Genomic DNA, 27,585 nt, shown 5'->3' with positions numbered 1-27,585 from the left:
AAACCTGAGCTCCACCTCCTGGTAGCAATGGCACAGAACAGACAGGTTTAGCTTAGAAGCAATGTGTAAACTATATACGCAGGACCGAAATAATAATACATTCAAAACACAACTCAAGAAAAATCCCTAACAAAATAACACAAATTCGAATAATCTTTAATAAATTAAGAGACACCAGAGCAACAGAAATGCAACAAAGGAACCCAAAGTTATGAATTTTGAAAGTTTAAATATAAAAATTGTGCCCAAAAAATTAAGTGCAAAATGTGGTCATCTGATTACACTTGACTAGTCCCAGTTGAGGTTTTTGAAGCCAAAACGTTTCTAAGTACCACGTTTCAGGATCTGACAGGGGGAGGCGTACACTTGGACATCTACCAAGGGTCAGGGAATAGCACTTGAGGGTTACTCCGGCAGAGGCCAGCAAAGGGTCTAGGGCTGGTGCAGATGAAATAGGTCATCTAGGCAGTTGCAGAATAAGAACTCTTGTAGCTTGTCGAGTCCCTGTAGCTTGAACTGTAGGTCAGCCATATATCCCTTGGAGTCCAGTTCTTTGTCCTGGATACAAGGCAGACAGCAGGTCCAGTTTTCTAGGTCACAAGTAGCAGGTCCAGTCCTCTTCTGTTTTGAGGAGCAAACTGGGGATGCTACCTTCCTGCCAGGCATCAGACCATGGGTGGTTGAAACTCCTAGCCACTCCAGCTGCTCTCTAAGCAATGGGGTTAAAATTACCACTTTTACGACATTTCCTATGTTCCATAATGCAAATAATTCTACAGTGCCCCCTCTACTTAAACCGAGATTATAGAATAATTCTTCCCCTGTGCCCACCCCAGAGATGTGGCCATGAAAATAAGCAGCCCCACCTCTGTGGTCATGCTAAACCAGGTTCCTGCCTGACTGAAGTGTTATCTCCACTAGCTTGCAACAAGGTAGGCCTCTTTGATGTTAATCAAGTTTCTGGGCCCAGACAACAGGACATTCTGTGAAAGGAACAAGAACAACTCCCCACACTCAAGGCATTTTGTCCCTGCTCAGATGTGGGTCCCAGGCTCACTGTGCCACTGTATTAAAGCTAGCCTGGTTTATGAGGGGATGATACCCCAAAACCAGTCCCAGGACAACCTCACTGACCTTGTCAGTGTGCATTGCTCCCCCGCAGTACAGCTACACGTAGTAGTGGACTTCCTTCCTGGGCCCAGGTCTTGAGTTTGAAGCCCTCCTCCACCCACAGGCTCCTACCTGCACCTCATCCGAGGTGGTCCAGTGGTGAGTATTGTCTGTCTTTCTGATTTCTATATTTCCTTTCTTTTTCCTGTATTTTTTGTATTTCTCTACTGTATTTTTCTTTCTGTGCTATTTCTCTTGCTTTATTTCTCCTTCTGTGCCCTTTTCCTTCTGTGCTGTTCTTTGTGCCCCCTTCGTGCTTCCCAATCTTGCTACTGCCTGCCTCTGCGGCACCGCCCCCTCCGAGCACTGCTTCCCACCACCCAGCTGACCAACACGACCACCTCTCCAGTACTGGCCACTGGCACACCAAAGGTGCACCAAAGGTGTGCCAAAGGCAAGCCCATCTGCACCCGTCCGCACCTGGTCTGCACCCAGTGCCAGGGACTCTGGTTCCTGCAGCCCCCACTGCTATGACGGCAAAACTCTCCACGCACTCAACCTCGGATGTTCTACAGCCTGCTGCCATCTTGCGACTCTGAAGGACACCCAAGGTCTTTTTACCTGCTGAAACTGCACCTTCTCCTGCCTCCACACACCAGACCCCCTGCATGCCAAACCCTCGAGTACCGGACCCGACCAACTCAGCTGCATCCTTATCTTCAACCGCTCCCTCAAAACACAATCAGCAGAGATCTGGGACCTGCTTGACTCCATCTCCCCCATGTCACCTTCTTCACGGAAACATGGATGAACCCCACCTCAGCCCTGGACATTGCAACCGCCATCCCGACGGCTACAGAATAATCCATAAGGACCGACCCATCCGGCCGGGAGGAGGCATAACCATCGTACACAAAAACACCCTATGCCTCACAATCAGCTCCAACGACCACTAACCCGACATGGAACACCTCCACTTCCAGATCAAGACCAACCTGAACAACACCCTCTGCGGCACCGTTGTCTACAGACCTCCCAGACTCCACCCCATCTTCAGCTAAGCCATAGCAGACTTCATGGCTCACCAGGCTCTCACCTTAAGGGACTACATCCTCCTCATTAACCTTAATTTCTACCTGAACAACCTTGTTGACACAACACCTCATCCCTCCTGGAGAACCTCGCCATCATCGGACTCAATCAATTGGTCACCTCTCAAACCCACTAAGCAGGACACACGCTCAACCCCGTCTTCTCCGCAAGCAACAACATCTCTGCCAGACACTCCTCTGAGCTACAGCGGACCGACCACCAGTGTGTCCACTTCTCCTTCACCATATCCACTGTACACCACCACGCCCACCACCATCCTAGCAGAAGCAGACACAAAGTCACAGAAGACAAGCTCACCACCTCCCTCAGCAAAACTCTGTGAGTTCATCAAAATGAACCACATCCTGGACCCCTCCCAGTCGGGCTTCAGAAGCAAGCACAGCACAAAGACCTCACTCCTTGCTGCTGCAGACGACATCCACATCCTCCTCGATTGAGGCAAAACTGAAGCCCGCATCCTCCTGGATCTCCCAGACGCTTTGGACACCGTCTCCCAACACACCCACTGTGCAAGACTCCATGACGCCGGCATCTGTAACAAAGCCCTAGAATGGATCTGCTCCTTCCTCACTGGCCGAACACAGAGAGTCAGACTTCCACTGTTCTACTCAGAACCCAGAGAGATCAGCTGCGGAGTGCCCCAAGGACCTCCCTAGCCCCACCCTCTTCAACATCTACATGGTCCCGCTTGCAGCCATTTTCACAAGCCATGGACTCAACATTATCTCCTACGCTGACGACACCCAGCTGATTCTCTTCCTCACAGATGAACCCACAGCCGCCAAGAGCAACTTCCACAACAGGATGAAGGCAGTCATCACCTGGATGAAGGAAAGCTGCCTCAAGCTCAACTCAGACAAGACTGAAGTCCACATTCTGGGCTACACCCCTCTGCATGGAATGACATCTGGTGGCCCAAAGTGCCGGAAATCCCCTCGCACCCACGGACCATGCACAGAACCTCTGCATCATCCTGGATTCCTCACTTTCTATGAACCACCAAATCAATGCCATCTCATCCTCCTGCTTCCACATGCAACACCTGCTTCGGAAGATTTTCTAGTGGATCCCCACTGAGTCCAGGAAAACAGTCACCCTTGCGCTCATCAGCAACAGACTAAACTACCGTAATGCACTCTATGCTGTCACCAAAAAAAACTCCAAAAACAACTGCAGAACATCCAGAACACCTCTGTCAGACTCATGCTGAACATCCCCCATCACAGCCACATCACTGGTCACCTGAGAGACATCAACTGGTTACCGATCAACAAAAGAATTACCTTCAAGCTCCTCACACACACCTACAAAGCCCTCCACAATGCCAGACCTGCATACCTCAAACACCACCTCTCCTTCCACACACCCACCACACACCTCTGCTCTGCCCTACTGGCCTTGAGTTTTAATTCCTCCTTCCTGATTTTTTCTTCTCTCATAGCACTTTAGGCATTTATCTTAATACTTCACCCTGTTTTAAAATTGTGAAACAGTTGGATTTGACTTGATGTAAACTGACCTTGAGCAATTGGGAATCCGGGTTATTCTTGCAATTGAGGGAGACGGGACAGCTGGTACCCCTCACCGAGGCACCGGTGCTTAGCGGCCATTTCTCCTCCTTGGGGACAACTAGAACCACCATTTCTGAAAGTGCACCCTCTAGCTTACTTAGCCTCCCCATGTATTTAGTCAGTGAGGCTGTGTGGACGCACCCACTGGACGCGCCGTTGGCGCAGTAAAGGCAAGCCCATCTGCACCCGTAAGCATCCCGGAATGGACCAGCGCCAGCCACTATGCCGGTTTCATCAGGAAAGGTACTCCCCATCTCTCTTATAGCCCCTCACAATTTCGGTATTTGGCTCTAACCTCCACGTGCACTCCTCTTAATCCCTACACACTAGGTCTCTCTCAGACAAAATGCAGATCATGTGATTTCTGTACCAACACTAGGGAGCGATCTTTAAGGGCGCAATTAAGTCCCTGCTCCTGTTTTGTTGCAGGCTTGATCAACACCTGCTCTCTTCCAAAACATGCAATAATATACGTGGCCGACTGTGAGACGAGTATCTTGATGTTTTGTTTTTAACTGAAACGTGGCTCTCAGATTCCTCTGGCCCCGATATTTGGACAGCTGTCCCCAAAGGCTTTAAGATTCTGAGGAAAGATTGCGATAAGGGTAGAGGGGGAGGTCTTGCTATTATTTACAAGGAATGCTGCACTCTGGCCCCTTTACCCCCAATGTATCTAGTTGGCGCAGAGATTTTGGGATTCATGCTCTCCCTCTCATCCAAGCGATCTGTATCTGGGGCACTTATTTATAGGCCTCCTGGCCCTACTGGAGGGTTTATACCCTCTTTATGCAATGTCCTGACCCCTTTAACTCTTAAGTATGTGCATTGCATTGTGTTGGGAGATTTTAACCTTTACATGCAATGTGCAGATGCAAGAGAAAGTTTTTTGCTTCTTGAGAATCTGGCTGTCATGGGCCATGCCCAAACTATTTTTGCCCCTACACATCTTGCTGGTCATACTCGACCAAATGTTCACTTCGCGTCCTCTGGAAGTTGCTACCCCCTATCCCTTTGGTCCGTCTGTTCCGATCACTACATGCTTAGGTTCAAATGGGCAAAGCTCAGAGGCCCTCCTGCCAGGAATGGCAACTAATCCTGTATGGTAAGAGCCTTCCATAAAATTCAACTGGAAGCCCTATGTTGTACAAGAGAAGAGGATAAACCCACTCTTTCCAGCAACATTGATGAAGATGTGAGCCGGATTGATAGTTGGATTGAGACCTCCAGCCTAGCTCTTGCTCCAGTGAGGAGGATTCAGCAACGTCACCTTAAATGGACCAGTCCTTGGTACACTCAGGCGTTAAAAAATGTAAAGCAAGAGTGTAAACGTATAGAGAGGCAATGGAGAGCCACCTACTGTCCAAAAGCAAAAACAGATTATAGAAAAGTTTTTAGAAAGTATCATAAAGAGATTAAATTGTCAAATTAAAATCTTAAACACTGGCAATCAAAAAGAAAGTCAAGGTCAGGGGACGGATCTCTCTCATTCCTGGGACATTCTCTCTAGAACAAACTTCCACTGACTCTCAGGTGCGTTAAGGCGACACCTGCGTTCCGGAAAAAACTTAAGAACTGGCTTTTCTCCTGCCTCTAGTCCTGTCCTTCTTTCTTCTTGCTGATGGTCCTTCTGCAGTAGCACCAGGACACTCTTCGGAGTGACAGTCGCACTCTATAAATCTCATACATGGACACCCCACGGATCTGCCAGACCATGGCTGGAGGAAGATCCTTCTCCTACTTTGCTGCTAGGACCTCGAACTCCCTGCCTCTACATCTGTGACAATCAGTGTCTCTGCCTCAATTCAGGAAGGACCTGAAGACCTCGCTCTTCGACTGAACCACAGATCCGCCCCCCAACTCAGCGCTTTGAGACCCTAATGGGTGAGTAGTCGTGCTTTAAAAGAACCCTGATTGATTGATTGTTTCTGGTCCAGGGCTGACCTGGCTTGGCAGTTCGGGCTGGACTGTTCTCTCGACTGGGAGTGAATGTTTGTTTTGTTCCACATTCTGTCCATCATTTGTTCGTCTTTTGCTTTCTCGCCCTAAGTACGCCGGGTATGCCCAGACATGATTCCCGGGCTCACAGTGACACTGGATTCCAGCTAGCCTGGTGAGCAAAAGAACAATGGATTTGGCCCAGATCTCTTGACTGGGGGTGAATGTTTGATTTGTTCTGCATTTTGTCCTTCATTGGTGTGTCTTTTTGGAACCCAGGAATGGCAAAAGAAGAGCAGTCACTGCAAGAACAGAGGACTTAGCCACCACTTGGCACCAAACTCTGCCCTCCTACTGGAATCTTGACAATTGGACCGACCTGACTCAACCTAAAGCTGCGAATCCTTCCAAAGCTGTGGAGGATTCTCGAGCATTTCAACAGCCAAGCAGCATCTGCCTTGGGGTGTAGGAGCCATCGTCTGCATTTGCAGGCACTGACCACATGTGTCTGGTAACCCATGCTGTTGGCCATCTGGCCCACCAAAGGAGCAGCACAACAGGAGGAGGTTCTTGAGTCTCCTGGAGGTCAGCCCCTTCTCTCTGCTTCGTTTTGAGATGCTATACCGTCCAGTACCCCCCTTGTGCCCACCAAGACTTGTTTGTGTCCAGTCTGGGATAGTCCACAAATAGGTTGAATTTGATGACATTACCAAGTGATTTACAACCTTTGAGAGGGCTTGTAAATTGAGAATGTCACAGCAGAAATACTGGGGCTCTCTGCTTTGGGAGTTGTTCTCAGGAAAGTGCAGGGACAGACTCCTGACACTAGATGAGGATGATGCTGAGTCCTCTGACCTCATGACGTCAACCCTGACTGAGGGCTTTGGACTCACCACTGAAAGGTACAGGATCTAGTTCAGGGAGACTCACAAGAACCCAAGTCAGCCCTGGGAAGCACTAGGTGGCTGGTTAAAAGGGATTAAGATGCAAGATAATGAGGGGCTCTATAATTTGATTATGAAGGAGTATCTGTTAAGTAACTGTACTTTTGCAAAACTGCATCAGTACTTTAGTGGATCTAGGGGTGGACACTCCCCGGGAGTTGTGGAAGAAGGCGGACCATTGGGTCATACAAGTCAAATTAGTCCAGCACGTTCAGGGGTTGTTAGTCTACAGATGGTATCCTTGGTGTACCCTACCCAGGTCAGACAGCACAATAAAGCTATTTTAATCTCAAAGGGCATGGTAGATATAGCTATCTTGTCTGTCTAGCCCAGTAACCTGGACAAAAACAGACAAAATCCACAGATCAATTGGGTTGACGTGGAAGCACTGAGGGATACACGAGCAAGTGTCACCATGGTGAATGAAAGAACTGATATCCCCAGAACAGACTGGTTTCAGGAAAGGAAAATCCACTACTACAAACTTGTTGGCTCTAACCCTACTTGCTGAGAGGGCTGTCCTAAATAAACAACATTTATATATTTTGGCCGCTTCCTGGAACCTCACTGTTTTCGCCCGCAGTTTTGCCCTGCAAGAACCACAAGGACCAGCAGCCTTAGCACACGGACGCGCTATTTAACCAGCATGCCGGCTCGGGGCACCTCGTAGCCGCTCCATGGAACCTCGCTGTTTTCGCCCGCAGTTTTGCCCTGCAAAAACCACAAGGATCAGCAGCCTTAGCGTGCGGACGTGCTATTTATCCAGCATGCCGGCCCCTCATAGCCGCTCCCTGGAAGCCAAGGGGGGGCCCGTCCACGCCCGTCGGAGCCCTGAGGAGACTTGGCTGGGCCCCCCCCTGCGATCTGCGCTAACTGAAGGTATAGTGGTCTGTCCTTAACTACTAACTTTAATAACTCTGGGGTATTGGCATTGACCTCCTGCACGCCAACTTTGCTGTAGACAGCCAGCAACAAGATGAGCAAACGAGAGGGAAAGAGTGTACAACCAGGTGGAAGTATTGTTGGGACACTTGACCAAATTCTACCTAGGGCAACCTCTGTTCTTGCACACGAGATTTCAGACAAAACAATAGAAATAGAACCAGACCCAGAAACACTCACGGGATCGATATACCATGAGCCGGAACTGATTTTTACTACACAAAGAGCCTCCACTAGGGCAGCAGTACTAATAAAATCTACGGGATCTATTCCTGACCCTGCTGGAAAGAAAAAGGGGGGCCAGAGACCGAAACCAGCAAAGACCTCGAGGCCGAATTAAAAAGGGGGGGTTGACACAACAGACCCAGATTTAGGTGACTCAAGCAACTTGGAAACACTGACCTCTGCCCCATGTCCGGCAACTAATGAGGCTATGTGGCAGACATTAGAAACCTTGGTCTCTATCATGTTAAACCCCATTACATTGAGACTGAGCCGGATTGAAGATAAAATAAATGGCCTTGAATCTCAGTCCAAGATCAATTTTAGTGCACTAGAGGCATTATTAGTACGGAACATGTCAACGCCAGATGGAGAACCCCAAATTATCCAAGAGGCAAGCAAAATAGCCCCCAGTACCAAACCTACAAAACCAAAAAGGATGATGACTGTACCCCAAAATTTGGCACACGCCATAGATACTAACTCTGCCACTCGCACTGATGAGACTAACATACTGACAGCCAATATATCCAGTGAATTTGCCCAAAGCTACCTGAGTCTATCCTGTGATAACGAACTGAATAAAGCGGTTGATAAAATCAATCCATTAATGGATAACTTCAACAGTGCAAGTCTAGGAGTAAACAAGAAGAATGAAAGACCGTCCTGTGGATCATTGATGGCTGTAACTCAGACTTTAAATTTGCCCCCAGCGGCTGCTCCCCTGGTGGTGGTGTTGGGAAATGTGCCACCACTGCGGGAGGTCCAGGCAGAATCAACAGCTCAACTAATGTTTAAAGCAATGCATTAGGTGGTCCCAAATTTGAAGGGGGAGGGGGGTCTGGGTGGGAACCTACAAAGTCAAAGGATTATGACTAGAAGAGTTACTTGGTTAGGGCCCACAAGGAAAGAAATGTGGAGAGACTTGTGGTCCTAAACTTTAATAAAGGTTTTATTGCCAGATTCCTTTTGGACAATTTGGGTAACGACTTTGATAGAAATTCCCAAATTACTGTGTTGCCTTTGGTTTTGTCTTTAGACCACTCTTCCGACATGCAACAGGGAGTTGCCCCCAATATATAGAGTTACAGATGAGGGGGGCCTCACGCGGGATCCCTAGGTTAACAGACTTGAGACTTGAAAATAGATTTGCACCCCTCTCTGACCTAAAAGCTTGTGACTGACTACAGCTAGTGAAACCAAATTACACAGAGAGCAATGCCATCTCGGCCCCCGTTACCGGTGATAGACCACAGACACCAATAAGACAACAGGGGATACAAAAAGCGGTCTTAAAAATAGCATCATAGAACGTAGCTGGTATTGTTTCCGAGCTGAGCGATAACAACTGGCTAAGTGTATGGCAAGAGTACGAAATAGTATGTTTCCAGGAAACATGGGCTGTGGGGCCAGTGCACATCAAGGCTACCACTCCTTCCAGACTAAAAGCAACACCATCTATTTCGGGGAGGGCAAAGGGAGGCATCTTGACATTAATTAGAAATGACCTAAAAGTTAATGTGAAAAAGTGTGACTGTACAAATCCAAACTTCCATATCCTGATGCTGGATATACAACAGGAAGGGATATGGCTATTAGTGCATTTTTATAATACCAGATTTGGCCCAAACATGCACCTAATTGTGGTTGAGTTCCTTAAGGCAATAGAAAGCATCATGCACAACCTTAAGGGTGTGAATGTTAATATTATTTGGATGGGTGACTTTAATATACACCCCTGCAATTATAACGCACTCCCCGTCTGTGGACTAGAGGACATGGGTGGTAACCCTAGATATCATTTTACTCAAAATCAGTATGGTAACTCCCTAAACAGGTCATTACCCTCCCTAAATATGGAAGTAGTCTGTGATACAGATCTCGATACAGAAAACTCAGGAGGAACTTTCCACCAAAACAGCCAGGAGTCAACAATCGATTATATACTTTTAACGACCCAACTCAGATTAAGGGTTTCCAGGGAAGGAAACTGTTTTACAACTTTTAGTGATCATTCGAATTTTATCCATGGAGATGAAAGTATCTATATGGACATACACAACTTTAAGCAAGTTGGAACTCGAACAGTGGCAAGGAAAAATGGAGTCCAATCGAAATGGGCACACATCGATAGATTAAAGATGATTCCAGATGTTATAACAAACAACACTAGATAACATATTACTGTGTCTAGATCCAGAGGCTGATGCAGTGGGAGTGGTGCTGGCTTTTTGTGATATCCTAGAGAAGGTAAAACTGGTCCTCACTCTCAAGTTGATAGAAGGAAGGAAGTTGGAAATGGATAGTGGCATTGCTGCTGTTGAAGCTTTCACTCAGAAACTGGGGGCTAAACCTATCCTACCCATTAAAAATATTTATCAGGCCAAGGTAAAGGCAACAACGACCTATGGGGCGGGTGTGTGGGGTACGGTAACATCGACACCATTGCAATCCACTGAGAACAGTTTTTTCAAATCCATAGTGGGCCTTCCTTCTTCGACTTCAAACTATATTTTACATTCGGAATTGGGCTTACCCTACATTTCTGATTCCATACAGCTAGCCCCGATTCTCCTTTGGCACTCAATCTGGCGGAGAGATACAGTGGCACTCACCCAAACAATAATAAAGAGTTGTCTAAGCATGGATAAGTGGAAGACTTCAAGATATTTCAGCTGTATAAAATCTGCTCTAAAGGAGATTGGCCTCCCTGAATTGTTTAATAATCCACTGGCTTGCCGAAAGGTCTCCAAACATAAGGTTGGAAACATATTTTTATTGATGTCTGAGTATAAGCGAAAGGAACATTATAAAGAGAAACAAGCGTTCTGCCTATACCGTCAAAATCCCCCATTCATAGAGGAGGGGTTTTTATATTATGTAATTGTTACTTGGCCGCAACATAGATTTATATTGCTGAGGTTCCGCTTGAACATGATTCCATTGATGCTAGGGTACCCAGAAAATACGTACAATCACTCAGACTTAAGTATATGCCCATGTGACAATCTCTCACTACAGACGGAGCTGCATTTAGTTCTATTCCGCAGGCTCTATAAGAAATAAAGGAATGACTACCGAACCCCAATTTTAAATCAAAGGAATTTTAACCAGTGTTGGGTGGCACTATAATTTTTTTAATCATTACCCGATCCGTTGACTTGTCATTCGGTAGCGACGTTCCTATGGGCCTGCATGAGGAAGAGGAAGGGTCGGGTGTTAAGTTCTGTGAGCTTACTTCATGTTAATCCAATTGTAAAGCATTTTTAACATATGAGATAATTTTATTGTATTAGGCTTCTTTTTATCTTAGAATTTATGATGAACTCGAGGGGGAAATTCTTCTTTTAATAAATTATGTTTTTTACCTGTGCTTTTATGATCATTTTAATTTGGTTGAATAAAGATTGGAAATTGAATATTGCTTTTATTGATCTTAAGGCAGCCTTCGACTCTGTGCATGAAACTTGTTATGGAAAAAACTGTCAGATCAGGACATTTCAAGGAAATTGTTGAAGGATATTATTCTTCTGTATACCGACACTTGGGTTCAAGTTAAGTTGGGTGATGGCAACTCCTTATCAAGGAAGATTAGAACATATAATGGCCTAAAGCAGGGTTGTGTCCTTGCTCCCTGTTTATTTCATTTATTTTTATCAGATCCTGCTCAGCATTTGGATGTTGTTAATGGGCATGTTCCTAGGATGGGGGGGTGCAAATTAGTTACCTCCAGTATGCCGATGATACCATCCTCCTGAGTCATACTCCTATCGGCCTACAAAGACTCATTAGTGCCTTCGATGACTATATACAACAGAATGGCATTAAACTGAATGTCAGAAAAAACAAAGTGATGAAAATTGGTGTGGTTAAACAGAAGTTTAATTCCTGGAAGTCCAGAGCAGGTACAATTGACATTGTTAAAATGTATAAATACTTAGGGGTGATGTTTGACAATCATGTGTCTTTTAAATTTCATTCTAAGGATCGAAGGGCCAATGCTGTGACCTTGATCCATGCTTTTAAATTTAAAAAAAAAATCACTTAACTGTTAATCATATGAGTTTATTCTTAAAGTAATCAAAGCCAAGTTACAACCCACCCTAATATATGGTTCTCACATTACTAGAGGGAAAGATGCAAAGGTGCTTGACCTATTGGTTGTCAAGGTCTTCAAAGCAACTTTTGGGATTGCCAAATCAGTGAGTCAAGCAGGATTAAGACTGGAGTTTGGTCTCCAGAGACAGAGCCTGGTATCAAAAGGAGCGTTTTTAAAATGTATGGTCGCATTGTCAACATCAGCCCCTGTATCTTTAGGGAATATTTGTTGGCAAGAAATAGACAAGTCTGTCTATGCGGCTAAATGGTGATCTTATATTTGAACTTCCGTACGAGATATCGGCCTGCAAAGTACACTGCGAGATCTGAAAATGCCCAATTATAAGTTAATTTTAAATAACCTTATCAAAGCTGAATCGTTTAAATGGGATAACAATGCATTAGCAGAGACAAATTATGTATGGTATGTGACTAATTCATACCAATCTCTGCGTGTTGAGCCGTATCTGAATGTTTTCTTTTCAGCAAAGTGTAAAAATAAGTTTTTAAGGTTACGTATGGGAATAAACACAACAAAGGAGGACACGCAATCTTGGATCAAGCTGTGACCGGATTCTAGCTGTAGATTTTGTGGACGGCCACAGGAAACTCTAGTACATATAGTATGTGTGTGCCCCAAGTTGATTAATCTTAGACGTACAGTTTTGAGACCAAGGGCCCTCCAGGACTAATGGAGTGCCCCTACCCTATCTTAGAGAGAATGGGAGAGGTCACCTACTTGGGTGACCTAGGCACTTGCAAAAGCCTTAACAGGGGTGCCTAAAACCTTTTCATGACAAGGCTAATGTGATCATGTTGATAGTCACTGATAAGAATCAGAAAGAAGAGGGTGAACCTCTCTTTGACCTCCTCTCCCACAACCAGAAAGATAGGCCAGTTGAACGAGTTGTCCTCTCAGTCATCCTCTCTGCCCAGCAGCAACCTGGCTGCAGGCGGCCCTCAGGCAGTATGCTGAGCTCTTTTCTTTAACCCCTGGTCAGACAACCTGGTGTACCCAGAAAGTGGAAACTAGGGACAGTCAGTCTGTTGAAAAGAACATTTACAGACAATCTGACCTAGTTAAAGAACGCAGCAGAGCTGAAATCAGCAAGATGATGGAGCTTGAGGTGATTTGGCCATCTGAAAGTTCCAGGACCAGCCCACTGGTCTTAGACCCCAAACCTCATTCCAAGGGTGGAAAAACAGAGCTGAGATTCTGTTTGGACCATAGAGATTTCAATGCTGTCACTAATACATATGCACACCCTATCCAAAGAGCTGATCAACGGATTGACAGGCTGGGTTTAGCACAATTTATGTACTTTCAGTTTGACATCAGGGTACTGGCAAATTGTCTTGTGGGTCCCTTGATCACTTTGAGACTGGATTCAAGCTAGCCTGGCAGATGAGGGGTGTTATTCCAAAACCGGTCCCAGGATGCTAGTTTTCGGTCCAGGGAGGACCTGGCCTGGCAGTTCAGGCTCGACTGTTCCCATGAGGAACAGGATCAAGACTGATTTGCATATGGCTGGGTCCAAACTGGGGTGGCGTAGTGGGAAAAAGAATGATGATGGATTCAACCCAGATCTTTGACTGGGGGTGAGTGTCTGAAAGGTTTTAGAACTCCGTCCATCATCTACTTGTGTACACTTACAGGCCAGGCACACCCCTGAGGTGGGACACCTGAAGTGGACAACCAAGAAAGGTTTATGACCACTCTCAATAGGAATTGGTCATGTAGGGTGTGTAGTCATCCCATGGGTAAGTAGCCCATTGTATACTACCCTATATTCCCCTAACCGTCCCTAAACACAGTATATATGGGGTCCCCTGACACCAGGAATGCATATTTGTCTGTAGGGAATGAAGAAGGATAAAAGAAGAGCAGTCACAGTGAGAACAGAGGATTTAACCACCACTTGACACCAAACCCTGCTGCTGGAACCTCGACAAATGCACTGACCCGACTCATCCAAAAGCTGTGCATTCTCCCTAAGTTGTGGAATACTGCCCAGGACTTCAACAACCAAGCAGCAGCTCCCTTGGGGTGGAGCAGCCATCCTCCTGCATCTGTCCAGTAATCTGTGTTGTTGGCCATTTGGCCCACCAAAGAAGCAGCATGACAGGAGGAGGTTCTCAATGATCTAGGAGGTCAGCCCTATCTCTCTGGTGAGTTTTGGGATACTAGACCCTCCAGGAGCTCCCTTTCACCAATACCCTGATTACCGGGACATTTGCACCCACCAAGGCTTGTTAGTGTCCAGTCCGGCCATCACAGTGCTAAAACTTACCTACATGTCAAAGGACTTTAGGACAGATTAGGTCCATATCCTGAGTCACCCTGCTGTTTTGGTTTTCTTCCCTCTACAGGTAGACCAATGAACCATGATAGCCTCCAACTCTAGGTAGCCAGCCAGCCAGCACCTCTGCACCCGAGCCCCACAGCTCAAGCACATAAATTCTGCCTGAGTCCTTTTGGCCCAGGAGTCCCCATGAGCACAGTCCCACATTGGGTTCAGTCTGACTTGTCCCCAAGTCCCCCTTTTGCAGAGTATTTGCTTTGACAGGCCCCTTTAAACGTTTACCACCATGGAAACCCAAGACTGCGACTTCAATCCTGCGCAAAGCAAAGGCGTAAAAACCTGCGATTGTGGCGACCACCCTGCACCTGCATGACTGCTACTCATCCTGGACCAAAGACTGACTCCCCATCTCAGAGGGACCCCTTTGGGCACCAAAGGCAACTCCAGACTCCCTTGGATAGTGGCACTAGTTCCCTGATGCCTGCAGGTATGAACAGACTCCCAGAAGCAAAGAATTACTTGCCATTGGGCCTTCTGAGTGATCGCTCAAGATTAGATGGTCCAGTGCATTGTGGGAAACAAGCTCCCTACCTCCAGTAAGTTTCAGGCAGCTACTGTTATCCCTGGACCTCTGCACATCAAAGTATCATCTTGCTGACTTTACAGCCAAAGTAGCTTGCAGGTAACCATCTGATTACCACCATCTTTACTCAACACTATAACATGAGGGATCTTTGCAGCACATTCAATCAAATACAGCAGTGGCCACCTTGTCGATCTTTTTCATCCATTTCCTCCCCAGTACCGTCTATGCGGTCCCGTGGCTCCTGCTTCATCACCTAGGATAGCCAGGACAACACTGCACCCAGGCCTCTCGAGCTGGGTCAAATTAAACTGACTGTGTGGCTTGGTCCTGCGACCAGCATCACCTTAGCGGTACAAAAGGGGGTGGTGATGGACGTAGCATCAAAACCAATCAAACACTCACACCCAGTCAACAGATCTGGGTTTGATCCATCACCGTTCTTTAGCCCACCCTGCCACCCCAGTTCAGACATGGCCATATGCAAATCTGTCTGACCCTGTGCCTCATGGGAACAGTCCAGCCCGAACTGCCAAGCCATGCCTTCCCTGGACCGGAAACAAGCTTCCTAGGACCGGTTTCTGGCATGACTGGGTGTGAGTGTTTGATTGGTTCTGATGCTCCGTCAATCACCACCCCCTTTTGTACCAGCATCACCTTAACCTCCCGTGGGTTCGAGGTAACTCGACCTGCAAGAGACCGATTGTTACTAGTGTTTTTTCCCATTCACCGCATTGGTAACGTTTTACCTTAGAGAATCGCACTGATTCACAATTGCTTCTAAAATCAATATAACCGGTTATACTCATCTGATTGTATTAATTTTGGTGTCTGAATTAATTTTTAAAAATCTGCTTTATTTTTATAAATTGGTGTTGGTTTTCCTTCGAGTCGTGTTAATTACTTATTGTCCATGTTGGTACTCCAAAATGCTTAACACATGTTCCCAGTGCTTAATTTGCTAAATAAAAAGTGCCAGGGTCCTGACCAGGAGGCCTCTGCAGCTTGCACCACCCATCTCTGCCAATGACACCAAAACAACTACTGCCCATTTCTCTCACATGCAAGTGTGACAGTGCAGATTATTCAAGGCCCCTAAAGCTAAAGGAATGGCTGGGGAGACAGGTATTAGTAATTGTTGATGTATATTGTATTCAATAAACAACCTTTGTTTTGTTCATCTCTAAATTTGATGAGCAGCACCACCATGTGGCAGACTGTAATAAGTGTGGTGTTGACAATTGAGTGCCAATGCCAAGCACCGAAATCCAATTAAGTGCCGAGCACCGGAATCCACCGGCTAAAATTAGGCACTACATGTTCCTCTAATGAAGACTGACTGCTCTTTGCCGCACTACCAGGACTGAGCTAAGGATTTATTATTGTGAATCCAATGGCCATCTTTGGGGTAATGTGAGAGTATTACATAGTGAAGCCTAACCAGCATCACCACATAATATGCCATCTTTCTACATCTCATATCTTTAAAAGGTTCCTCAATTATATACTTTTCTAGATTGGGTGGGTCACTCCTTTGGCTGCCTGCGAGCCAGACAATGGAACACCCGCCCTCATGGCTTGCTTCATTCCGGATCTGAAAGAATGTTTCTCAAGAGGCTGAAAATGTGGCTCTTAAAATCGCGTTAACTTTCTTGGCCTTTTCTTAGGTCTGCTGTCTCTACACCAGAGTTCTCCTATCTTGGACTTTCTACTATGCTCTACAAAAGTACATTCAGTCATCCATTCATTCATTCATTCATTCATTTATTCATCTATTAGTTAACTCTATGCCTTAAAAAATGAATATAACAAAATATCTTTTAGAACTAACAGGATATTGACTGCTAGCCAGTGTTGCTTCCTAAGTTTATTATTACAATATAACACAAGTATCTCAAGGATTTAGCAGGTGTTATTACCATACAAACTTAGTTCAAGGGCAGTGTAGTACTTCACATGAGCACGAGATTACATTACAATTTTTTTAGGCACAGGCAGATTAAGGCCCATATTTACTGACAATTGAAGCTAAATTGCTGTGCAGCCTTGTGTCAAAGGTATAAAACTGCCATATTAATTAGGACTTGGCGCATTTTGTCTCACCTCCTGTGCTGGTGCACTTTTGGCTTTTGTATCTTTGCAATAATTTATAGCACAAACCCTGGTTTGCATTGCATAGTGCCTCCCACCCCAACACTTGTTAAGAAGCATTAGTAAATCTGGGTTTAAGTGATTCACCTAGATCCACAGGATATTGAGTGATGGTCTGGACCGGAACCAAGTTTGCCAGTTCGAAACTTGGAAGCTCTGGCCCTTAGGCCATGTCTCCTCCCCCTAAGGATTCCACATGGATCTCTTACCTGTACAGATGACTCCTGGATCCCTTCTGTTCGTGCAGCTATTTAATCCCCAGGAAGAGTGCTGACAATCATAGAGTGAGATTTCTTCTCCTGTACATTTGACATCACTCAGCAAGACTGGGAGATTTCCTTTTCCAAAGCGTACAGTTTCGAAGGTTGTTCTTTTTGTTGACCCACATCCCAGCTGTCTGCAGACCACCTGTGCTTCCTTTATATCCCAGTAAGCAAAACAGATAGCTCCCCATAGATTGCCATGTTTCACTTCCACTCTGCCCCTGCATGCATCTCCAGAATTCACCAAACGGATCTTATCAGCACCACCTAAAAACAGAAATACCAAAGAGAGCAGACAGTGTGTGACACACAGTATTCAGTTATTACCTCATATTGAATCTCCTATGAATAATATATCTCCTCCAAGTAAACATGTTTTGATATTTTTGATGAACAATTCTACCAAACAAAATTCCTCTTCACAAAGCATGTTTTCACTACAAACGAATAAAGGAACCCAAGTGTACTCCTGTGTGGACTCACACCTACAATTGCAGTATTTTGACAAACTGTGACACTTAAGGGCCAATTCAGCGATGTAACTCTACATGTGTAGATTCACGGCCTGATTTAGATATTGGCAGATCTAGTCCCATCGTCGATTTTCCATTGGTTCCTCTATCCACCTATTAGGAGGTCCACCCGCTCTATATAGATGCTGGTGGGTCGATGGACGATAGCCTATATGAGTGCCACAGACTCTGCCATATTTGTCCTCCTGCGTTAATGGCCTCCTGGGTAAAAGCGGCTGTCAGAGGGACTACAGCCAGTATTTCTGCCAGACAATCATGATGTGCCTTCCCACCGGCGGAACTGTGATGCGGAGAAATCCACACTTGATTGGCGGTTCATAAGGAATATGTCAGAAACTTACCTTTTTCTTTTTTCCACTTCCCTTCCCATCATGAACCCAATCGTTCAAGTCCTGCCTTTACTGCTGCTATTTGACCACAAAGCAATTCAACCTTGTAGTTGCCAGAATCGAAAGTAAGTTTGTTTCCTTTTGAAATGTCTGTTTACATTAGCTCTGGAATCGTGCAATTTTAAATCTCTCTTACAGTATTGTATACTGATGTGTAATACATACGTGTGTAATGTCTGGCTTCATGATAATGGACACTTACACAAAAATTGACATCAATCAAAGATGATTTTTTTATACAAGTGTGTTTCATTATTTTTTGAAAACTATCAAATTCTAAACATATGCATTACACATTTTTGGAATAATTACATTTAATATATTGTAAAAATTGCACTAGACAAGGAGATTTTTTTTAATTAATTGTAAAATCAACGTTTGTTTTAAATTTAAATCATTTTATATATGTATTAACATTTCCCCATGTCTAGTTTGTTTTCTGTAGTTTATAAAATGTTAATTTTATTTTTTAAGGTGTAATGCATATGTGTTTATTTATATCTCACATCAGGTTCAAATAAACGCACCTGTATTAACACTTAAAAAAAAGTTTTTGGGTGTAAGTGTCCATTATCATGGGAAGGCTTTCACCAAAAATGTAAATAACCATCAAATTCTTTGTTTACTAGTGTATGGACTCTTGTATTAGAAATTTGTTTAAAAAAAACCTGTTGTATTTCCTCTCATACTGACACATGCATCAAGCAAAAAACCCTCGCAAAAATTCCAAATCGTGAAAATAGCCCGTTAGCGACCGCAAAACAACACTTTCCAATGCAGCAACCAAAATAACGAAAACACGAGAAATTCGCAAAAAAACTTCCGCAAAATAGCGAATCCCTAATAGTGAAACATAAAACTGCAAAAGCAAATAGTGATTAGCAATTAAAGAATCTCAATGCAATGCATGTAAAATAGCAAATAGCGAATATCATGAAAATCCCTATTTAGCAAGAGCAGAATAAGGGGAATTTCAACCAGGAGGTAAAATAAAAATAATAAAAAACACAGGTGCTAGCAATCTGAAAGCCGTTAAAATGCCTCAGGAGACCCTTTAAGCCTTTCGCAATGGCAGCCCTCTACGTGCTTGCAAGGAGGATGAGGATCAATGCAGCAGCCCAGCGCAGGAGGAGGATACAGGAGAGGATAATCTTAGTGCACATAACATTGCTGGGACAGACTGATAAAGAAATCTATGATGAGTGCAGGCTGGACCGTGCAATGATCATGTGCCTAATTGTAAATTTGGAACCCCTATTACAGCACCAGACCCTTAGGACCCATGCCATCCCTGCACACGTACAGGTCCTATGTAGCCTGCACCTACTAGCGTCAGGCAGTTTCCAGGGGGTAGTAGCCATAGCCGGTGGTGTATCCCAAAGCACACTATCCTTCCTTAAATTCCTTGATGCCATGATGACAAGGATCCACACACACATCACCTTCACCACAACCCCACAGGAGTTGAATCAGACAAAACTGGAGTTCTACCAAGTGGCCCAATTCCCCCATGTGATCAGATGCATAGACTGCACGCATGTCCCCATCTGTCCCCCAGCAGCCAACAAGTACATCTTCTGGAACAGGAAGTCGTACTACTCCATCAACGTGCAGGCCGTGTGCAAAGCAAAGCATATAATAACAGACATCGTGGCACAATTTCCAGGAAGCACCCATGACTCGTATAGTCTGCCACAGTGGCATCCACATGCGTCTGCTCGGAGGTAAATTTGGTGAAGAACACCTACTTGGTACATACATATACCTATTTGCTACATCATTCAACCAAATATAATTGCATAACAGTGGCTAACCCTTTGCTTTCCATGCTGTAGGTGACAGCGCATATGCTGTGCGTGAATAAATCTTGACACCATACCTCAACCCAGCCACACCACAGGAGCAGAGGTACAACGCGGCACACATAAGCACCAGGAATGTGATTGAACGGACCCTCGGTATACTCAAAAGTCATTTACGCATTCTTCATAAAACTGGTGGAGCGTTGCAGTACAGCCCCGAGACCTGCAGCAGGATCGTGGCTGTATGTGCCATGTGGCACAACATTGCCACCAGAAGAGGCATACACATTGAGATGTCCAACAGTGACTCTGATGGGGATGACCAACCACCCGGCCCCGGACCGAATACCGACCGACACGTACCAGCGCCGTACGATCTGTGCAGTAGGATGCAACACGAGTGAATTACAACCGACACATACGGAATACAAGCCGTACGACCGAGCCGGAGGGAAAATAGTGATCCGGACGGAAAACCAACGTGATTTTCACTGATCGAGACGAACCCGGAATCAACCTGACCAACCCGTACCCACGATGTACGATTAGCACAGTACGATGCAATGCGTGTAAAACCAGACCGACTCGAACGGAGACCAAACCGCACGACCGACATGCAAAGACAACCCGGCACACAAGCAATAGAGACCGCCGCTAACGATGCCTACCAAACACAGAAGACAGGCAGCGTGAACGAGGCGGAGAAGCCCGCAAGAGACAACAGCAGCGTCCGTTTCCGTCACATGAACGTCTCCTACATGCCTACAAAACACAAAGGAAAAAACACAAAAAAAGGACCAAACAAGCAATGACTAAGCCAAAAAATACCCAACACAAATTAGTTAGACAAAGACACACTGTCAGGGCTCGGGGACGGAGGAGCTAGTAGAGGTGCAGCGTAGGCGACAGGAGGACTGGGAACTACACCTCCCAGGTCGCGGAGTCACAAACTTCCTTTCCCAGACTTCTCGTGCAAGCCGCGCGTGGCGTACATAAGCTCCGCCTACCTGAAACGCGGGGCTTGCCACTCGGAATACTTCCGGGTCTCAGACGGAGATCCCTTCGACTTTCCTGAAACTGACGAACACGGACGTTCCTGAAGCCCTTCAGAGAGAACCCTCCCTCGGGCGCCTGGGCCGTTTCCGAATCTGCCGCACGCAGACGTGCTTCACGGAGAACCCTTAGACTCTCCGATGAGAGCGCCGCTCCAAGTCTCTATCTCGGGGCTTGTGCCTGGAATTCCCTCACCTCTCCGGTGGAGACGCGCGTTGCTCATTGCGAGCTGACTAGGCGCTTCTCCCCCGGACTCCTAGAAACAACACCCTTGCATCGCGGTGACGACCGCAAAGACTTGTAACGACGGAGAGTGCTCTGGCTCTCTGTTCCCTTCCTCCAGAACATTTCCCCTGGCGTGAACTGCCTACCTATGGTGTGAGCGACTACAGTGCCTACTCCCCACGGACACCCGGGATAAGCCTGAAGTCGCGCTCGCCGGGATAAGCTGCAGATACTTCTTGGTGAGGTAACCAAGGAAGGATTCCGTCTTCGCCTTCGGCACTCTGCAGCACTCGCAGATAAGTACTATAACATTGCTACAACACGTACTGAATTCTCAGTTATGTTTACAAACCTGCCGGCCTATTAGAAGATTACAGCCTGGTCACTGTAAGTGTGCAAGCTGGGGGTGCTCAGTGAAAGGGGAGGTTGGTGCAGAGCGCGCGCCTGATGTATTGTGTGTTTCTGTCCCACTTACAGGGCCTCTGGGGTGGAACCTCACAATAGATTGTATATCTAGCAAGGATCTCCCGTGCCAGAGACTGCCAGCAGTAGATTATTTTCGTTTTGGTTCTTTTGTCCCTTTTTTCCCTTTCCCCTAGAGGGGTGGTATACGTGTGGTGTTTTCTGAGCACGCATGGGTGTCACCCCTAGGGGGAGAGGGTCTATTAGCTACGCATCGTTCCTGCTGTACCCGGCTGCCCGGTGAGTCAAGTCTCCCTCTACGTGATACACACCCAGAACTACAACTATATAAAGGACTACAATCACAACCATCATTCTTTGCAAACAGGAGACACAGCCAGCAGCAAACACCAGTACAAAGCAACCACAGACACACTCACAACTCACACATCACACAACTCACACACCATCAGCACCTCATACAAAAGCACACACACATACACACAGCAAAACCAACACCAAACCAACATCACTTTCACCCTCACACACACATCCCTCACCACCACCACCCATCACCATGCCTCCAAAGAAGAATCCAAAAGTTCATAGATAGTGAGTTAGAAGTGCTGGTAGATGAGATCATCAGAGTAGAGCCACATTTGTTTGGTACATTGGTTCAAAGGATCCCCATCTCACAGAAAACCAAGATGTGGGCGAGGATTGTGGACAAGGTGGACGCACAAGCACCAACTTTGCGCACAAAGGACGATATCCAGAACAGGTGGCATGACGTGCGCAGGAGGGTCAAGAAACTCATCGAGAAAGATCACGCCTTAAGTCAGCGCATCGGCGGTGGCCCTCCTGCCAAACCAGTCTACTTCAGGACCTGGGAGGAGAAGGTGCGGGACATCCTACCACCAGAGAGCGTCCATGGCCTAACAGACATCCCAGAGACTGGTGAGTACACAAACAACAAACCCAGGATTGTGTGGCAAGGGGACAGTGAAACCATGCACCCCAAGCAAACCTACACTAACCAATAGATAATCAACCCAAGATGTGTATGCCAGTGACACAAACACAATACTGCCATCTTACAGTGACTGGGGACTGTGTCATGACATGCACCAACCTACAAACAAATAGAGCAAGCCACTGGCACTAAGCCAAATACATCCAGCAAGACAGTTTGCCACCACAAACACCCCACTTCACAGTGCAGCTGACTGTCAGGAAGGAATAGTGGGGATGCAGGTGAAGTGAGTATAGCCAAAAGCATGATGTGGCCTGTAGTCACAGATAATGCTCCCCCTCCTGATTGGCCCATCAAGACCTCCCTGAAACATGCCCACATCACAGGGAGTGGAAAATGACTGACAAGATGGCTGACACTGGGTCCTGCTGTGGGGAGCATAAGACCCTGCTAGGGCATGTGCGCAAATCAGAAGCAGGACACCACTGACTGACATCCTGAAAGACAACTTGCATGCCCTACAATGGAAGCACGTTTCATGGTGGGAAGGAGGACTGACAGCCCTGACCATACTAATCAGCATGGGGAGACACCCCCCCAGCACAAACTCCACACAACTCACCGGGTACAATGCATTGACACACACCTCATTGAAATATCAGGAAAAGATCTCCTGTACTGGGTGCTGCTGTGTGAAGCACAGGGGCTCACTTGGGACTTGTAGCCAAACAAACACCAGGATTTCACAGTCAGCCATCTTGCCATTGCTGTCACACCCCCTCACAGGGAAGCAGAGTCAAGAGGGAGGAAGCATGGGCATGCTGGGAAGGGGGGTGTCGCCAAGGGTATGATGGGACTCGCAGGCACAGACAACCTACACCCACCCACATGGCCCAGCAAGATCAACCTGAACCAAACTTGCCTCACAGGGAGTGGGAAGGGACCGACAAGATGTCTGACACTGGGCTCTGTTGTGGGGAGCACAAGGCCATGCTGGCAAATGGCCAACAACAAGATCAAACTCAGTCTGTGCCAAGCTGGGAAAAAGCAGTGTACAGGCAGGCATCTGTTATAAAAGTAGAAAATGTTATGTTTGTGAACAAATGATGCATGTAGAAACATAAATCACATTGTGTGTCTCTTCCAAACACAGGTCTTGCTGGGCACCCACTGACAAATGATGAGGATACCCAGTCCCAGACTCTGTTGGACACTGAGCTCTCTGGTCTGACTCTCTCACTGTCCTCTTCGGATGACGACAACCAACCTGGCCCCTCCGGTGTGAGCCATCATGCAGCACCAGCAGCAGCAACATCTGCCCCCCCCTGTACTCACGCCTCCACCATCTGGACACTGATAGGGCAACCCCACCAAAACGGACAGACCAAGGACAATCAACACCCACAGCACAGGGACACAGGACCCCCCGGAAGCTGCAGCCAACACCACCAGCAACACCACCCAAGGGGTCCCAGGGTCACCTGTGCGTACCGCCGCTGGTCCTGCCCATGTGGAGAGGGGTGCTGGGAGGGGTGGGAGGCACAGGGCACGCCTTTGCTGAGGGGTCTGGACTGCATGATGACCCCCAACTGGCACACGTCATAGATGCGTACCAGGATAGCACCGGAGGATTTGGCCAGGTAGTGGGGATCCTCAAGGACATAAAACAGGAGCAGGTCGCCCACCATGCCCGCATGGAGGCAAAGTGGAATGCCCTTACTGCGGTGCATCGGGACATACTACAATGCCTCCGCCAGATCAACACCAACCTGTCACCACCCCCCTGTGTGCCCACAACATCTGTCGCAACACCATCTGCCAGCGCCACAGGGAGGGAGGAGGACTCTGGCGGAGAGTACCCTGCACCGCAGAGGCCTGCACATGAGGATCCCCCCCCGGAAGAAGAGGGGTAATCTGAAGAAGGACATGTGAGAGGCAGATGTCCCAGCACATCCACCAGGGCCTCTAAACCTGTTCTGTAAATGTTCTTTGTGCGCAACCTGTTCACCTTGTCCAATCGCACACAACTCGCCCACATGACATGGAGGGTTCATGTTGGGCCAATGTATCAGATGACTGTGGACTTTACTCTGGCCATTTCATCTACCAGCACTTCCAACTCAAATGTGAACTTTGGATTCCCAAACCACTGTACAGCACCCACCATCCTGTGCACCTCACTCACACATGTCGGTAAATAAACTCACCAGTACACTATACTTGCCTCTGTTGTGATTCAAACTTGTCATGTTCAGGGCGAAATCGATCTGCTACACAACACCGTGCATGCCAAATACTGCAACAATGTGACCAACGTAAGGTCAGTCATGGGGATGTGACACATGTGAGGGAGACACACCACTATGGCAACACAAAACATACTCACCTTGGCCATGTGACTCATCACACACAATGATGTTGACCTGAAATACATTGGCATGCACAGACACAACACCAAGCACAGTCAGTGGTAACAAGTCCACAGATGAGGTAAGCAGATATCACTCAGATGTGGGAAGACAGACAACGCACATAACATAGCGTAGCACAGGTTCATTACACATCAGCAACACGTTTATTCCACAATAGTTGCACGGTAATTCTACGTAACAGTGGACACACGCTCACAATGTTTTGGAGAATGGAAGACCAGGGATGTGTTGTACATCAGTTGATGGGAATTGTTAACTTCCACACTGGTGTTGGCTTCTAAGTGTTGGGGGTCAGTGTTGACCACACAACAGGCAAAGGACCCTGGGAAGGACAGACAAGATACAGTCAAAAGCACAGACGGACAGGAGATAAATGAAATACAACTGCACAAAACATGTTGCAAAACACCTACACAAACACTAGTTAGCAGTACTACCCTATTGTCGAGTACACACCACCTGAATGGACACATCACAGTACGCATCCAGTCAAGTGGCACACAGACACACTCAGACAGCAACAGAGCTGGCTCAACACATTCCTGGCTACCTCCATACATTCACATAAAAACCCTGGAAACTCACTTTCAGGTGAAGAAGTTGTTGATGAGCTGGGAGCGAACGTCACCATCATCTTCATCATCACTGGCATCTTGGCCCAGGCCGGGATCCTCCACAGGTGCCGGACGTTGGTCGTCGTCATCGTCATCCAGGATGAGAGGCACCTCCTTCTGCACCGCCATGTTGTGTAGCATGCAACAGACAAGGATTATTTTGCACACCTTTGCAGGCTCACATGGGAGGGCCCCTCCGGTCTTGTCCAGGCAGCGAAAACGGCTTTTCAGGATGCCGAATGTCCGCTCAATCACCCTCCTGCTCCAACCATGTGCCTCATTGTAGCGCAGCTCGGCTGGTGTCACAGGGTTCCTGAGGGGTGTCAGCAACCGTGGCATGTTGGGGTATCCGGAGTCACCTACACACACAAAAATGAACAAGTAGATTAAATTGGTAGGAGTGCGGAATACAACACTGACAAACACACACAATGAGAAACAGTCAGTACACACCGACAAAGCAGGCATGCTGAGCTGGCATCTGTGACATCAGCGTTGCAATGTGACTACTCCTCATTGTGTAGGCATTGTGCGCCAAACCAGGGAACCGTTCACACACATGTGTGATCAACATGTCAGCAAGACAGACCATCAGAGCATTGATCGAATGGTAGTGCTTCCTGTTACGGTATGCCTGCTCATGTGCCTGTGGTGGTATCAGGGCAACATGTGTCCCGTCAATGGATCCCATGACGTTTGGCATCCTCCCCAGTGTATAAAAGGCAATCTTCATTTCAGGAAGTTCAGCTGTGCTCGGGAACTTTATATACAGGTTGAGGAATTGCAACATCCCCTCCAAGACATCGCATAGCACCCAACTAAACATCGTTTGCGACATTCCACCAGCAGTAGCCACAGTTTACTGGAAGGTACCAGTAGCAAAGAAGTACAGGGCTGCCATCACCTTCACCTCTGCGGTCAGTGCTGTAGGGTATATCCGGCCAGGTAGCAGATGTGGCGCAAACTGCTCTGCCAACTCCTCAATCAGTGGCCTGGTGAAGCGGTACCGTCTGATGCTGTGGCGTTCCTGCATGGATGCAAGGTCTGGGAATGGACGATGCACAGCTGGTGCCCTACAGCCCAGAGATGCACAAAGGTAGATTGCCAGTACATCCCCCCATGTTGCCATGACCACGATCACTCTCACATGCTAGTTCATGACATTACACAATGTACTGAGGTGTGTGCTGTTGGTCATGGACACATATGTCACCTACAAGACCACCACCTCACATCTCAATTCCACATGTCCACATGAGTCCCATGTAGTGCAATGGGCTAATCATCTGGCTGTGTCACCCAACCTATGGTCTGCTGCAACATTAAAAAAAAAAACACCCCAGTGACTAATGAGGACTCATGTCTCCCAGGCATCACAGATCTTTGCCATGCAGAAACCCAGGCTCCCTGTATTGCCACATCAACACAGCAATTGACATGGCGTAGCACGTACACACAACAAGGCAAGTATAAGACCCACAGGTAGTGGCCACTGTTGTTCATGCCGGCCCTACATGTACATCTCCTAGACACACACCCCATCAAGGTTAATGCATATACCACATGGATGTGGAGGTTGTCACCCATTGGTAACATGTGATCAGACACATCTGAGACACAACATGCTCACAGACTGTGGGTGCACATCAGTATTGGGGCTACAGGTCTCACTGTGACGTACATGCCATCACCCCCAGGACTCAGGGTGTATGTGACATGCCCCAAACATATCCAACCTGACACTGTGGCCTTCACTCATGCCCATTACTGTACAATTGCACATCACAGTGCTAATGTGCACAACACACAAAGGACTCTGCCCCCATGTACAAGATAACAGCCAGACAAAGAAAATGCTCTGGCCCCCTCAAACACCCAGGGAATGCAGCCTCACATGCCATGGGACACTGTGTGGCCAATGCTATAG

At 47.0% G+C, this 27,585-nt stretch overlaps 1 protein-coding gene across 1 annotated transcript in view; it reads right to left on the bottom strand.

Annotated features, from left to right (window-relative positions):
* The window catches only part of LOC146863555 (CD5 antigen-like), an 881,885-nt gene that overhangs the window by 158,132 nt on the left and 696,168 nt on the right, over positions 1-27,585 (bottom strand). Inside the window, exon 5 of the mRNA XM_085643019.1 lies at positions 17,182-17,502. Within this exon, the coding sequence (XP_085499145.1) occupies positions 17,182-17,502 (321 nt within the window). The remainder of the gene's footprint in view (positions 1-17,181; positions 17,503-27,585) is intronic.

This window comes from Triturus cristatus, chromosome 2_2, assembly GCF_964204655.1.
Source record: "Triturus cristatus chromosome 2_2, aTriCri1.1, whole genome shotgun sequence".
Taxonomy (NCBI): Eukaryota; Metazoa; Chordata; class Amphibia; order Caudata; family Salamandridae; genus Triturus; species Triturus cristatus.
This window is presented reverse-complemented; position numbering and strand designations above follow the sequence as displayed.